This window comes from Meles meles, chromosome 5 (assembly GCF_922984935.1).
Source record: "Meles meles chromosome 5, mMelMel3.1 paternal haplotype, whole genome shotgun sequence".
Taxonomy (NCBI): domain Eukaryota; kingdom Metazoa; phylum Chordata; class Mammalia; order Carnivora; family Mustelidae; genus Meles; species Meles meles.
Genome location: NC_060070.1, coordinates 85,560,253 through 85,576,580, shown reverse-complemented (window position 1 = coordinate 85,576,580; position 16,328 = coordinate 85,560,253). Strand labels below are relative to the sequence as shown.

Here is a 16,328-nt window from a genome sequence, read left to right as displayed (position 1 = left end):
CAGCCGGCTCTGCAGAGGGGGCCTCAGTGTCCAGGCCTGGGCCCTCTTCCCACCACTGTGCCTTCAGTCCCGGTCAGGCAGGGCGGTGATGGGGGTTGGGGAGAAAGAGAGAGAGAGAGTGTGTGCACAAGTGCCACTCTGCAGCCGGCTCCTCCCACACCCAGCTGCAGCTCCGACATCCCCAACCCCAGTGGCTCATGGGACTTCTAGGAGCAGAGTGGGGAGCAGAGGTAGGGGCTGCTTCCAGTGGCCAGCAGGAGCTGGGCACTTGCCCTTCCTCTCTCCCTGTCCTGGTTTCTTCCACCTCCAACCTCTTGCCCTTCTCCCCTCCCTCTGTCCCTCCCTTCTGTTTAGCTTCTTACCCCACTTCCCCTCCATTGCTTCCACTGCTGGATGTCAGCCTCCTTGCAGAATAGATTCTGCTAAATCCTTACTTTCTGTATTTGCTCCCTGTCTCTGGTGGGCCTGCCTCGCTTGCTCCCCTGGCCTCCACCCCAACCATCTGCTTTTGGCGGGCTTCATGCAACTACATGCAACAAAGACACACCACTCCCCTGCCCTGGTACTCCTTCCTGCTCTCCCTCTCCGGGTTGGAGGGAGGATCCTCATCAGAGGGTGTGGGGTGGGGTAGGATAGGGAATATCTGCACCTCCCTCCCCCCCCCGAGGTGGGGGGCCAGCCTGGAGGGGCTTCACACTGTTGAGCGTTTTGGCTAAGTAAGCAAAACTCCCCTCTCCCTGCTGAGAGCTCCTAGGAGCCAGGGTCCCAGCCGCTGGACTGGCTGCTGGGGCCGCTGGATATGGGGAAGGGGCCTCTGGGGGCCCTGGGTGCTCACAGCCCAGGAAGGGTGTGGATGCTTATTTACACGGAGAGTTATGGAAGCAGCAGTTGGAGACGGAGCAGGAGTCTGGGAGAGAAGCAGCGAGGGAGGGCCGGAAAGGCAATGTGGGAGCAAAAGGAAGGTCCTAGGCCAGTGGGAGCTGGTTGGGTCTGGAGGGGAGGGAAGGGAAGATGGGAAATCAAAGAAGGGCCCAGGGCCCAGAGGCAGAGGGAGGAACAGATGGAGAAACACTGGCGGAGGAGGATGGTGTGAGGATCGTCTCTCTGGTCAAACAAATCATGTCTTTATACCCGGGAGGGCCAGACCAGAGCGGGGGCACTCTACTCACCAGCCCATGTCTAAAGGGACAAGCTGGCAGGCCTGTGGCAGGGGACCCTACTCTACTCTCGTGATGTGGAGAGATCTAGGCTGTCTCAGCCTCAGGGGCCGGCGCCTCTGCCTCCTATACTTGAGAGCCTCTCTCTCCAGAAGCTGGCACTGGGAAGAGCTCCATCAGTGGTTCTCAAAGTGTGTTCTGCAGACAGCAGGCTGGGAGCCTCGAGGCTGGCCTGAGGTGTGGGGCTGGATTTTAGCAGCTTGGGGAGATTGTGAAGGAAAGGAGGCAGGGAGTGAAATGGTGCTCCTTGGGGGCCTTTTTGGTGCCATGCGCTGTGTGTGCACATTCTTACTCATGGAGCCTACAAACATACTCAGTCTCTGGGCGAGGAACCCGGGGGTTGGAGAGGTACCATCATGAGTCCAAAGTTAAACAGCTACTGGACAGCATGACATTTTTTTTCCTCCTTCCCAGTGGCCTCTGGCCACACCGGAGACCCACAACCCCGGGTTTGTCCCAAACAATGGAGTGGAATGGGCTGGTGCCCGGGAGAGGGGGCCCTCCTGACCCAGGGGGGAGGTGGTCCAGGTTCCCTGGGGGAAGCCTCAGCTTGGGAACTCTACCTCTTGGTGGGGATTCTCTGGGTGGGCCGACTTCATGTCATGGTTGCCCACCTCATTGAGGAGCTGCATGAACGGCCATGGGATCTCTCTTCCCTGGAGAGATCCCAGCCAAGGTGTTAAAGGGGAGGTAGCCATGGGAGAGAGCCTAGACAAGCTACCACTGGGAGGATACCAGCCCTTCTGCTTAACTCCCTCTTGCTGCTTGCTCTCCCACCCATGATCAATCAGAGTGGCTCAGAGCTGAAAGGTTCCAGGACTCTGGGGGTCAGCTGGGTGCAGGGTGGGGTGGCTGGCCCACGAGGTCTTTTGCCCACAGAAGTGGTCTTTGGATGGAAAGTTTGAGAACCACTGGTCTGGAAGCCTCCGGGTGAGTCTGGATGCTTTTCCGCTTCTAGGACTTTCATTGCAGGCACTATACTTCCTGGCGGGCTCTTGGGGAGCAGGGGGCGGGGCAGCTCCAGGCCTGGGGGGCCTGGCCCAGGAAGCAAGTGCCCTAGGCCACACCACCACAAATATTTCAGGAGACGCTGTCTTCTCAGGGGCTCTGGGCAGATCTGCTGGTTGGGGAGGGGGGAGGCCGAGGAGGGCCCATTCAGGGAGTGTTCAGGCTTTGTGTCTGTCTTTGTCTGGCTCTCCATTCTTTCATCTTCTCCTCTCCCAGTGGGGTCCCAGGGAAGAAATGTGGCACCATCATCCTGTCCGCTGAGGAGCTGAGCAACTGTAGGGTGAGTGGCAGAGGGACTCAGGACCGCATCTGGTGGGGGTGGGGGTGGAGCCGTGGCAGAGGACAGGCTGCGCTCCCTGTGACCCCAGCGCCACACGTGTCCTTAGAGGGATCTGGGGAAGTCAGGGCTCCCCAGTTTTACCTGGCTGTCCAAGAATTCTGTAACATCTGAGCTAGAAGGTTGTCTCCTCCTTTTATAGCTGAGCCGACTGAGGCCCAGAAGGGATGGAACTCGCCCACAATTAGTGGCAGAGCCAGCTGGGGCCCTGGTCCCCAGCCTTCCAGGCTGGGGCTCCTCCATTCCTCGTCATGGTCCTTTCTCCCTGAACCCAGACTGCTTTGGCTCCAGCCCTGGCAGCAGAGGGCTTTTTCAGTCGTGAGCCTGCGTGCTTGGCAGTTAGCTGTCATGTTTCGCTTTTAGCTCTGAAGTAGGGTGACACCCTGCTTGGGATTGAGGGAGTGAGGACGCGTGGTTGGGGTGTGCGTGTTGCAAAGCCAGAGGCTGCAATCCCACGCAGCCCCTGGTTTTGCTCCTTCTGTGGGACTGTGGAGAAGAGGGAGATGGGGACAGCGGAAGGGGCAGCGGAGCACACCCAGGAGGGGCTTGGGGGACCGGATGGCTAATAGTAATGATAAAACTCAATAACGATGATAGTTGTTATTTGTCAAGGGGTAGGTGTTTTGTGTAAGTTGTCACTACTCCCCACAACAATCCCAAGAGGTAGGTACTGTTGTTATTCCCATTGTATGAATAAGGAAATTGAGGCTCAGAGAAGCTAAACCATCTGTTCGAAGACAGTAAGTGGTAGAGTCACGGTTCTAATCCGAGTCAACCTGATTCTAAAAATGGAGGCTCATTCCCAGCCTTGCATGCCTCTCCAGTTGATTAGGAACCCCAGGTGGGAATGGGTGTGTCCTCAGGAGAGAAGGACAGTTAGCCAGAGTGTGGGTAACCTGGGAACCCAAATTCATCTGGGGCTCAGGTAAGAGGCCTAGGAGGGAGGAGGAGAAACAAGATTTTCTGACCTTTCAGGGAAGTCAGTGCAACTATGGTTATTTGTTAACCGTAAATATTTGCCATATTAGAAAAAAAAAATTGATAAATTAAAAAATATATATTAACTCATTTAAAAACGACAACAGTTTAACCCATTATAGGATAACATAAATAACAACTTTTTTGAAAAATAACTGTATTTTCCAAAACAAAAGTCATTTAGTGAGAAGAGTGGCCTTGTTTTGGACTTTTTGTACATCTCTTTAATGTCAGGCTGAACAGAAGAGGGCTGGAGTCTCATATCTGTTTCTGCAGTCAATCTGTTGTGATATCAGTGTTAGGTGACTTCTAAAAAATTCCATGTCTTAGTGATATTATTACGAAAATAGCTTTGGCATCACGGACGACCCCTTGAGGGTGGTCAGTTCAAGAACTGTTACTGTGGGGGTATAAGTTGTTAGCCAAGATTAATTGAGCAGTTATGCTGAGCGGTTTACATGGTTGACTGATTTATCTGTATTATTATAACATGTGAGGTAAAACTGTAGGTAGTATGAGATATTATCATATCTGGTATATTACAGTTTTTATTTTATGGAGAGGCTAAATGACCTGCCCAAGGTCACTTAGCCACTGGGTAGAAGAGATGTGAACCCAGGCAGTCTGGTTCTACAGTCAGGGTCTTTAACTGCCAGGCGGTGGTGTCCCCAACTCTGCTTTCCCGGGGCTCCTGGTGGGAAAGTAAGATGCAGAATCACGGTATAGTGATGACCACATCAGCTTATACCCAAGTGCTCATTCTTCTGGCTTCTCTGGCCGTTTATTTTGGTGGATCTGGAGGAACTTGATAGCAGAGCCACACCGGTCCTGACGCCTGGCCTCAGCCGAGGGCTTGGTGTGCAGTAGGCATTCACAGAGATCTCCTGGGAATTTGCAATTGAATGAATGACCAAATGGTTAGCACCAGATGATGGTGGAAACTCTGACAAGTGTGTATGCTGACCATCTGGAAGTTACTGGGGTTGAGACAAGGGAGAGGAAACCCAGCTGACAGATAGTAGAGCTATTTAAGCTCCCTGAGCCTCAGTTTCTCCACCTGTATGTTGGGGCTGATAGGGGTGCCTGCCGTGAGGATTGAAGGGGTTCATAGAGGAGGCTGGGCCTAACAGGTGTCTCCGGAAAGATGGAATCTGAATTCCTTGAAGCCTAACTTGGGTTTGCCCCCAGCTTCTAGCTCAGCCAGTGACTTCCTCCCTAGTTTCTAATTAAATCAGGGAATAGAAGCGAAAGTGCTTTGGGAATTCTAAAGCTCCAGACCATGCTCGGTGCTGTCCTCGGTCTGGTTTTCTGGGATTGGCAAAACAGCCCGTGTTTAGTATTTATTAGGTGACTCCCCCTTCCTCCTCCTTCCCCTTCCCCCCCTCCCCTCCTTCATCCAGGGGTGGTAGCCCATTTCCTTGGTTTAAGCTGTTCCAAGGCAAGGAGGTGGGGGGTGGGCTCCCTTCCTTCGAGATTGTCAGCTCCTTTTCTTTTGGGGTGCCTTTGGCTGCGCTCTGTCTTTCCCTAGAATACTTGCAAGGAAAAGAGACTAATTCCCAGCATCTGGCTGAATGAAAATAATTACATCTGAACCAATTCGCTTCTGTGCTCCAGCTCGGCATTCAGTGGGAGGATCAAAGGAAGAGGGTGGAGTCTGAAGGGTGGGTTGTTCCCCTCCCCCCGCCCTTACCAGAGCAGGGCTTTCTGCTCAAGTGAATGCATTCTGCCTAAGTAGACAAACCCTCTCTGCATCCGTAGGGACTGTGTGGGCGGTTGGGGGCGAGCGAAGGACCGGAGTGGACTCCGGTGGGTCACCCGCACGCTTCGATAGGTTATAGAAAAAGCTTGCTAATCGAGATTTTTAAATACCGAGAAAGTTGCAACAATCAGAATTTGATCCAAAATACTATTCAGTGATACTTGATGTGGATAATGATGAGCTTAAGCTCTTGAAGGGCCTCTGAGTCACCAAAGATTTAATTATGTTCCATACCGTCATTGTTCCCTGTCACGCTGACCGACGTTTGCATAGCAGTTGACCTGAGCTCCTGGTGTTTGCAGTCTGTCTGATCCTCAACCGTGGGGCAGGGAGGTGGGGAGAGGTGAGGGGTCCCAGCCCACAGATACAGAGAGTATGTGTATCTCATTGAGATACAGAGTATTGTATCTCATTCACTGGCATATCGCAGTGCCAGCCTCAGAGGTCTGAGCCCACGGTGAAACTGTAAGCTTTACAGTACATGGAATAGCCATGGGCTCTGTGATCTTTGTGGGGCCAGGAGCCTTCAGCAGGCGTGGTGAGTGGCTGGGCTTCTAGAGAGTTCCTGGCCAGGTAGCTACTTTCACTGCCTTCCAGTCAGGTCCCTGTACACACTGGCAAGAGAACAGCTGGCCTCTCACAAGCCAGGGAAGTCAAAGCTTTTCACCAGTAGCTGCCCCTAGCCGCCCCCGCTCAGAGATCACCAGCCTGCTCATGTGTTCGTTTATTTGTTTTGGCAAATAGGCCTTGGCTCAGTTCTTGCCCTCCCAGCCGGCCAGAGTTTCTAATTTAGTGTGAGAGACAGAAATGCCAACCAGCAATCACAGTACAGCAGGGGTCCTTAACTTCATCAGACCCATTGCCTTTTTTTTTTTTTTTTTAAATAGCAAGTATTTTATAGCACTCTTTACTGTCCTGAAGGAAAATCCATGGATAATACCACATAATAGGGCCAAATACATACAGGTGAAGGAATAAGCCCTTGCAGCTACCTAGAAGAAGATGGGTCCAGGCAAAGAGAACAGCTTGTGCAAAGGCCCTGGGGCAGGAAGATAGTGATGAGTGACACCAGAGAGGGAGAGAGGTGGGAATGGGGGCCAGATAGTGCAGGGTCTTATAGTGGGCCTGCTTAGCAGTTTTGAGTCTTGATAAAGTCAGGACTCTCACTGTTTTCAGGACAGACATCAGGGAGAGCCCAGTGTCTCAATGGGGCCGAGGGAAGAGTCCTGGGAGAAAGATAAGGAGAAAGAGGCAGGTTAAAGCGGGGTGAACTGGTTTCTGAGACTCGGAAGTATGCAGGTTGATATTTGGGAGAGATGTGTGTCGTGGCTAGCAGAGATGGAAGTGTCCTGTGTAATCCACAACCAGCAGTCACACACCACCCTTTACAAGTTAGCTTGTAATTTTTTTTTTTGGTCTTAGAAATCATCCCTCTGGTTTAAAAAAAAAAAAAGAGAACAAAACAAAACATTTTTTCCTGATGCTAAAAAATAACATGGTCACAGTGGACGTGATAGAAAATACAAAGAGATAATCATTGTTGACATTTCGGTGTATTTGCTGCATTTCCTCCTTTCTTCTAGGCGTTTATGTATATAGCTTTTTTTCTTCTGATTAGTAGAATATGGTATCCAGATTTATTTTCCCATGTCATTTGATATTCCTTGAAAACCTATATTTAATAGCTGTATAATTCTTCCTCTACCATATGGATGGCCGTAATTTATTAAATCTGTTCTCTTAGAGGAAACAGTTTCATTCACAGTGCCGTGAACCTCCTCCTAGCCAAATCATTCCTTTTTTCTTTTGAACTTTAGTTGATGGATTTTGGTTGGTATCCCAGACACACAGGCTCCAAGCGTGGGAGGGCAAATGGTCAGTCTGGGGTTTTCAGCGTCTGAATGACCAAATCAACAGATGTACAGCTGATGAGGTTGTTTGAGAAGTCAGTCATGAAGCCGGCAGAGAAAACCCAGCTTGACCCCCACGTGGTTATTATAGTCAATGTGTAGTTACAGGCCCGATCTCCTAGATCAACTCCTACACCCACCATCTGCGTTCGAATCAGCTCTAGCCTACGGGGTCTTCGTGGATATCCCAAAATGCCTGCACCCCAAGCCCTGCGCTTCTGCAGTCTTATCCTGACAGGCTGGGGCTCTAGGCCCTTCTGTGAATGCAGGAGCCCTCCCAGAGGTTGTAGCTCACAGAATCACTCTTGGCTCTGGGTTGTGTTCCCTCCTGCTGGCGTGCTGAATTTCAGAGTTGGGGCTGACGATTCTTTTTCATTTGAATCAATATCTTTTTTCTCGGCAAACTTTGAAAAGAAGCCAATAAATGTCACTGTGGTTCCACCATCTATCGAAAAGTTCTCTTTAGGGTGTAGTGTGTGAGCAGGAGGGCAGGGTGATTAAGAACTTGGGCTCTGGATCCAGACCAAATGCCATTGCTTACTAGCTGTGTGACTCCCGGTAAGTTACTTGACTTCTTTGCCCCCCGCCTCCCGTTTCTTCATTTGTAAAATTGGCTTTTATTTGAATTGGGGATATTTTATTTGTCACGGGTTTTTGCATTGATTTTGATTTTACAAGATTCACATTAAAATCTTGATTTTGATGGCTGAGCTTTTGGGTGCCTTTTAAATTTTTGTACGTCCCTTACTCTTGTTCTGATCCTGTAGCATGCCAGCAAGGCCCAGCTTCCTTCCCTCCCCACCACCCCCACCCCGGTGTGGCTACCCTCTCCTGGCCTTCAGCCCACCTGCTGCCCTCTGGGCCTGAACTCTAACCTGCAGGACCCTCTCTGGGTCGGGGACAGCTAACAAGCTACAGTAGGCGGGCCATCCAGAAGTGAATGGCTGTTTGCTGTAATCTCCCCAGCAGCCTGATTAACATGCGGAAAGATGCAAATTGAGGCAATCCTGCTGTTTTAGAAGAACTTAATATGTTTTTTAAAACGACAGGGCGAAAAGGCAGAAATTGCAGGAAATTATATATTGCAGGAGTTGTTTATCTTCACAGTGGAGTCCAGAGATGGTTCTGGTTTGGGAAGAGCATTTCACGTGCTCGGAGAGCCCCACCCTCCAGCTGAAGCTTCCAACAGGGGGACCTCTGACCTCAGCCCGGATTGGCTGCTTCTTAATTCTGGGGGCCCAGTCCATCTATCGCCACTTCCCACACTCTTCCTGGGGTCCATTCACCAACCTGCCTTTAAGGGGAGCGGTCAAAGCAGCGGTCAAAACCTTGTCCATATCATATGACTATTGACATAACTCAGAGCCACCTTCAAAAGCGCAGTCCCTGGGGAGGGGCACGGAGGAGGTTGGGGTAGCTGGAGGATGGGCATTAAGGAGGCTGCATGATAAAATGAGCACTGGGTGTTCTAAGCAACTGAGGAGTCGCTGAACTCTACCTCTGAAATTAATAATACACTCTATGTTCATTAATTGAATTTAAATAAAATAAAATGAAAAAGAAAAAAAGCAGAGTCCCCAGACGGCTACAGGGCCTTGTCTCAAGGACTCTCCATGGGGTACGCGCACCCAAGAGGGAAGAAGCCTGCCTTGGTCACACCCCAGAAGTCTCACAGGCAGGTCTGTTTTATCCCCGTGGATACAGCAATGGCACAACAGTACCAACGATCACAAGGGGCTCTGGGTGAACGCCTGCCGGTCTAGACCTCTTTAGGGAGGGTGGATCAGGCTGAGCGGCAGAATGAGCGGCCAGCAACACCTCACGGATTTGCCACCGGTGGGAATGAGGTGTGGCTCCCCAGAGGATTTTTCCAGTTAGCTGAATTTCAGAGCCAGGCTTTTTTTTTTTTTCTTCCCCTGTAATTTTAACTAGTTTGCACGGAGGAGGCCTTTTCTAAAATGGATTTCACACTTCTCTGACTCCTCAAACTGAGGCTACAGAACATAATTAAACTTATCAGGATGATGCGGGGTCATTGTGTGAAATCTCAGTTATTAAGCTTTGGAGCCAGACCATCTGGTTCTGATCCCAGCTTCTCCAGATTGCTGTGTGGCTTCAGGCAAGGGTGTTAACCTCTCTGGGCCTCAGTTTCCCCATCTTTAAAATGGGACTAATAATAGTTTCTGCCTCATGGGGTTGGTGAAAGGACTAAAGGAGCCAATAGGCGTGAAAGGATCTGCTGGACACAGAGCAGGCAGAGCCATATTCTACTGCCATTTTTGTAGGTAGACACCAGTGAATCGGTGCGGTTGCATAGGGTTCAGCCCAGGAGTAGATGGGCAGTCCACAAGCGTCGGCTCCCATTCTTTTTTTTTTTTTTTCCTTGTAATAACATTTAGTATAGTATTTGTTTCAGGGGTACAGGTCTGTGATTCATCAGTCTTACACAATTCACAGCACTCACCAGAGCACACACCCTCCCCAATGTCCATCCCCCAGCCACCCCATCCCTCCCACCCGTCTCCATTCCAGCAACCCTGTTTGTTTCCTGAGATTAAGAGTCTCTTATAGTTTGTCTCCCTCTCTGGTTTCGTCTTGCTTCATTTTTCCTTCCCTTCCCCTATGATCCTCTGTCTTGTTTCTCAAATTCCTCATATCAGTGAGAGCATACGATAATTGTCTTTCTCTGATTGTCTTATTTCGTTCAGCATAATACCCTCTAGTTCCATCTATGTCATCGCAAATGGCAAGACTTCATTTCTTTTTATGGCTGCATAGTATTCCATTATATATATGTACCACATTTTCTTTATCTGTTTTTTTTTTTAATATTTTATTCATTTATTTGACAGACAGAGATTTCAAGTAGGCAGAGAGGCAGGCAGAGAGAGAGAGGAGGAAGCAGGCTCCCTGCCGAGCAGAGAGCCCGATGCGAGGCTCGATCCCAGGACTCTGGGATCATGACCTGAGCTGAAGGCAGAAGCTTTAACCCACTGAGCCACTCAGGCGCCCTTCTTTATCTGTTCATCTGTTGATGGGCATCTCGGCTCTTCCCACAGTTTAGCTATTGTGGACATTGCTGCTATGAACATTGGCATTGCTTCCCATTCTGACAGGCGCTCCATGCTCCACATTGTGGACCGGTGTTTGACATCGGCCCTTTGCTTTACTCGATGGGATCACAGGGGGCATTCCTACTCCATTTCTCCAGAGGCGACCACCCAGGCTTAGGTGACATCGCTTGCCACAGGCTGCTCAGCGGATGGGTGGCAGAAGTGTGGCTCCAAGCAGATGGCCTGGGCTCCTGCGTACTGTTTTGTGTCAGGTGCAGTGTGGGGAACAGTGGACCTCCTGGGGGAGCACTGAGTGGTCCTGGGAGTGATGACCTGTAACGTTCTGCATCAACTGTTCCTCCTTCCCTTCCTAACCTTTCAGGGCTTTGAGGGCTTCTCCTAGGAAGCACCAATAAGAGCTTCGGCCCCTGGATTTTATGGCATTGCTTTTGGCTGTTTCAATATATGTAGTAATTTTCGAGTCAGTCACTGCAGGCTGCTGTATGTGGCTTGCCTGTGTTCATTCGGGTGACCTCCAGATGCGGGGGGTCACACCTGGAATTCCAGACAAGGCATATGCTGGGGAAGCTGGAGAGGCTCTGGACTCCTGAGTGCCAGCCTTCTCCACTGCCACCCCGTCCCCGACAGCATCCCCCCACCACGTCCTGCAGGTTACTTTACAGATAAGGAAACTGAGGCAGAGAGCCCAGAACTCAGGGCACCTTGCTGGGCTGTGCCCCTTGCTGTCCTCAGCAGACTCTGAAGGTCAGTGTTTTCTTTTTCTTTTTTTTTTTTTTAAAGATTTTATTTATTTATTTGACAGAGAGAGAGATCACAAGTAGGCAGAGAGGCAGGCAGAGAGAGAGGGGGAAGCAGGCTCCCCGCGGAGCAGAGAGCCGGATGTGGGGCTCGATCCCAGGACCCTGAGATCATGACCTGAGCCGAGGGTAGCGGCTTAATCCACTGAGCCACCCAGGCGCCCCAGGTCAGTGTTTTCTGATGCTACAGCCCGCTGCCCCCAATGGGAGGAGCAAGGGCCGCCTTCGTGAGCCCCAGAGCAGTGCAGTCCCGTAGGGCCTATGCTTGGTTTAAAGGCCTGCTGTCCCATTTTCCCTTTGCCACGGGCCTTACCAGTTCTACAGCCAGCGTTGGGAGCCCACCTGGTCCTAGGCCTCCTCCTTTTTCTAGGCCACAGAGTAAAGCTCCTCAAGGAGGCATTTAAAATGTTCCCTCCCTCCAACACAGGATAGGACTGGAACTTTCTGCTGTGGAGATACAGTGACTGCAGGGGGCAGGTTTAGAAGATTAGAGACCTTTCAGCAAGGCTGAGGGGGAAAGCCCCGCCTGGGTGACCCTCTGTGTGACCTTGGACACAGGGCAGGATTTAAAACCCTTAGTTTTCTCATTTATAAAATGGAGAGAGTAGCAGAGTTACTTCATATGGTTGTTATGCGGATTCAGTGAAATAATGTGCATAAAGAGAAGGCCTCACACAGTGACTTGCATGTAGTAAGTGCTCAATAAAGAAGTCGGTCTCTTATTCCAGGTCTGACGTCCTAGATTTCTCTGGAGGCTTAAGATTCCTGGGGCTCCTAGGCCTTGCAAGCCTAGTCCTTGTAAGCAGTCCAGCTCCTTCTTCCTCTCAGGTGGGCCATGAAGAGGGACATGAGGAAAGCCATCATTACCTGGGCCCCTCTGTGTGCCTCAGCACGGCCCCTCCTCAGCACCTCCCTTGAGGGGGCACTTGCGGCCCAGGTTAACCAGAGGCCAGCCCTTCCCTGTCCATACCCACCCCAGAGTCTGAAGAAACCAGAGCAGCAGGCCCCATGAACTGGACAGCACTCTCTCTCTCAGGGAGCAGAGTGGGGGGCCGGAAGAGACATGACTTGGAAATCTTTTCATTAATGTTGAATTGCCGGTCTACCAGTTGCCCACTGGTGATCCTGGCCAGGGTAGCTGTTTCCGCCCCCTGGCTCCTCATTGATAAAAAAGCAACAAAGGATTACTTCAAGGGCTAAAGGTGATAAAGAGCTCAGTGACTTGGCCATGCCTACGGTATCTAATAAATGTGTGTTGAATGAACGAATGAGAAAAAGGAGGGCTGCTCGGTGTTTGCTATTGTCAGGTGTCCTGAGGGAAGGTGTGTGAAGGGGTGGGGGTGGGAGGGGACAGAGTCCACCCCTGTCGTGGGTACAGGGAGGGGCAAGGATACAAATAACCATGATAGCTTGCACGTACAAGGCCCCTGGTAGGCGTCATACCCTGTTTCCAGTGCTATCGTCATACTGACTCATTTCAATCTCACACCAAGCCTCTGAGGTAGGCTGCCGGCACCCAATTCTATAGATGAGAACACTGAGGCCAGAGAGGGTGAACAACTTGCTCTAGGTCACACAGCTAGAAAGGGACAGAGCCGGAGCAGGCAGCCTGGCCCTAGCAGCCATATTCTTTTTTTTTTTTTTTTCTCCCAGCAATCATATCCTTAACCATTATACCTACCCTCAAACCTTTGGCCACGTCCTTCAAACTTGGGGGAAGTTATCTTTTCATCTCTGCCACCATTTTGGTCTTCACAGGGCTATAGGACACTGATCTCATGAGACCGGCCCCCAGAGAGAGGAAGGGGGCAGTGTGAGAGCTAGGTGACTTTCCCACAAGCCCTGGTTCTGAAGGGCAAGCTGGGCCCCAGGGACCTGACGACAAAGCTCTGAGCTCTGGCCACCTGGCAGCTGATTTGTCAGGATGCACACCTTTCAGGTTGAAGAGGCCACATGGGGATGGCTGGAGAGGAGGATATGGGGGCACTTCTGCCCAGGGCCCTGTCAGCCGCAGCAAGCTGAGGGACGGGGGGCCACGGAGGGGTCCAGTAGTCCTCTCCAGGGCCTGGGTAGCTTCTTTGTGCTCTTGGGCTGAGTGTTGTGTCAGCCGGGGCCATGAACTGATCAGGGTAGTCAGATACCCAGAGCTCTGCGTCTCAAACTTGGGGGAGTCACTCCCTTCTTTGAGCCTGAGGCCCCTCACCTTGGAGAGTTGGGTGGGTTTCTCATGGGTTAGTGGGTGTGAAAGTGATGTCTCATTTTTTTTAAAGATGTATTTATTTGAGAGAAAGAGAGCATGTGAGCAAGGGGAGGAACAGAGGGAGAGAGAGAGGAAGAATCCCAAGCAGACCCCCAGCTCAGCGCAGAGGCTCCATCCCCTGACCCTGAGATCATGATCTGAGGTGAAACCAAGAGTCGGGCGCTTAACTGACTGTGCCACCCAGGAGCCCCAGTGAAGTTTCATCTTGACCGTCTGCTGGGAGCCACCTGGTGTGTGAGGGGATGAGGCAGTGTGGACAGAGTGAGGGCTCTGGGGTTGGCAGACCCAGCTCAGAGGAGCCTTGGGTGAGCCGTTTCAGCTCTCTGAGCCATTGCGTGAAAAAATGGACTGAGACACATCAACACTGATGTGACTTCACTCTGCCAAGGGCTTTGCCTCTAGTCCTTGCAACAGCCCTTTGAAGTGTGTGCTGTGATTAGCCTTGTGTTACAGAGGGGAAACTGAGGCACTGAGGGGTTGCCTGCCTTGTCTAAGGTCACACAGCTAGAAAGTTTAGAACCAGAATTCAAACTGGGGCAGCGGGTTCCAGAATCCACCTGCTTCACCCTTGGCCCCTGCCCCCACCCCGCACTGCTCCATCAGACCTGCCCAGTGGGGTTGTTTGAAGATGGAATGAGACCCCCCCCTGCCCAAGTATTAGCCCAGGGCCTGGCCCTTCATTGGTGCCGGGCAAACAAAACATGCTGTTCTTTAACCAGCTTGGTGCTCAGAATCCTCCTCTTTTCCAGGGCCTTGGGGCTGTGTTTCCATGGGGATCGGGCCCCCTCCAGCCTTCTCCTGCCTCACACCCTTGTTCTGCCTCCTTCCTACCAGGATGTAGCCACAATGCAGTTCTGTGCCAACAAGCTGGACAAGAAAGATTTCTTTGGGAAGTCCGACCCCTTCTTGGTGTTCTACAGAAGCAATGAGGATGGAACGTGAGTTCCCTGACCACACTTCACCCCCTTTCCAACATCAGGGATGGAGGGGTGTGGCGACCTGCCAGGCAGGGGGGCTTGGACTCGCCTCTTCCCAGTGGCACCTGGGCCTCCTGCTCAGCATGGAAGTCAGGGGCTCCCGGTGGTACCCTGACACGTGGTTGGGACAGTGGGGGGTAAGGGCAGCTCCGAAGACAGCAGTGCCATTCTGAGGGTCTCAGCCGTGGTTGTTGGAGGTGAGGGGTGGGCGAAAGCCAGGCTAGGGTGGGAAGAAAGGGTTCCTCCGATAGCTCCTTCCCTCTTCCGCACAAGTCAGCACATATCTCCAGCTCACCCCTCCTCCACCCGCAGCCCTTGGAACACCCCCACTACCCCATGCGCCCCCCCACCCAACTACCACACGCCCGGCATGGAAAATCAGGACCCTGTTACCTGCCCAGCCCCACACCTTGCCAAAGGCTTCATTCAAAACTGCACGGGTCTTTAAATCCCCCATTTCCTCCTCTCCTCTCCCTAATCGGGAAGCCACCCACAGTATGACGGAAACACACACAGCGCGGCGGCAAATGTAGGTCAGCTGTGCACACGAATGCTCAGATTCCAGGTTGAGGGTCTGGGGACCTCTGTCCACCCCACCAGCTCGCTGTGTGACCTGGGGCAAGTTATGCCCCCTCTCTGGGCCTATTTTCTCATCAGGAATATGAGCCAGTTGGATGAGGCAGTCTCCACGGTCTCTTGAAGCAGCATGACTTTGGGAGGCTGTGGCCACATTGAGCTGGGATGCTGCCGAACCAGGAAGCCATGGGGCCAGGGAGGTTAATTAGAAAGACACTGCTGGAGAAGGGGACCTTGGAAGCAGGTTTGGAAGGAGAGGGAGAAAATGGATCCGTGGGGAAGAAGGGAAGAATAACAGGCAAGAAAAAAGCAGAGCGCAAAGCAGGTGTGCGCGGAGCGGAGGGCAGAAAGGCCTCCGCCCAGTTCCCCAGGATTCTGGAAGTGTGTGTGTGTGTGTGTGTGTGTGTGTGTGTGTGTGTGTGTGTGTGTGTGTGTGTGTGTGTGTGTTGGGGGGCAGGGAGGAGTAGGAGGAGGTGTGTTTCAGTTCAAGAGAAAACTGATTTTAAAACCTGAACGAACAAAACAAGGGAAATTAGGTGTGATCATTTGCATAACAAAAGGAGTCTTTGTCTCACCAAAGGACTCCCAGCAGGATTTCTTTAAATAATTCTTGTTGACTTTGACTTGACTTGAGGGAGGGAGGGAAAGGGCCCAGCAATGTTCTGGGCGCCCACGGAAATGTCCACACAGGTCCCCTCCAGAGAGGCGATGCCTGGTCGGGCCGGGTTTGTCTCGGAGGTGAAGGCCAGCGGGGCCAGGAGAGAGGGACTGGGGTTTAGGAGTAGAGGAAGGGTGTGTTGCAAAGTGTTTGCCGGTGATTGTTCTAGCAGAGCCTGTGTAGGATGGGTGGGGAGGGGGCAGGGAAGAGGGAGAGACTCGTGACTGACACCGTGAACAGGTGGGAGGTGCTGCGCGCAGGCGAGCCTTGCTGGGGGGAATGCAGGGAGGAAGTGGGGAGGGGAGGGCGGGGCAAAAGGACAGTGAGCAGAGCTCACTGGGCAGGACTGGGGTGGTCACTGAAGTTAGAGCCCCTCCCTGGCAGTGGAGCTGTGGGAAACCCAGGGTGTTAAAAGTGGCAAAGGAGGTGGTCAAATGGGGGTGGCGATGGGAGTTTATTTGGGGGTGAGTTTCCGTTGAGGCAAGGGCTGGATCTCTCCAAGGGCAGCTGGAGAAACCCACCCAGAGCCCCCCCAGAGGGTGGGCCCCCCAGAGGCTGACCTGGTGGAAGCAGGGTGGTTACCCAAGTTTTGAGGAGAGACCAGTAGAAGGTTCGGGTGACACTGCCAGTTAGGAAGAGGTCAGAAGGAAGGTCAGTGAGGGAACCCAGGAAGTGGAATGTCCTGGGGGGAAAGGGGAGGAAGCACCCACAGAGCACCCATAGAGCTGCTTGTGCTGTACCTACTTTGTCTTCTTCAGTCCTGGTCACCCCTCCAGC

The 16,328-nt window shown here is 52.1% G+C and overlaps 1 protein-coding gene across 2 annotated transcripts in view; it reads left to right on the top strand.

Annotated features, from left to right (window-relative positions):
• Positions 1-16,328, top strand: part of CPNE5 (copine 5) — an 88,825-nt gene that overhangs the window by 40,325 nt on the left and 32,172 nt on the right. Inside the window, exons 8-10 of one of the 2 annotated variants that reach the window (XM_046006700.1) lie at positions 2,097-2,147; positions 2,442-2,505; positions 14,175-14,278. In XM_046006700.1, coding sequence (XP_045862656.1) covers positions 2,097-2,147; positions 2,442-2,505; positions 14,175-14,278 — 219 coding nt within the window. The remainder of the gene's footprint in view (positions 1-2,096; positions 2,148-2,441; positions 2,506-14,174; positions 14,279-16,328) is intronic. The other variant, XM_046006701.1, reaches the window with a different exon arrangement.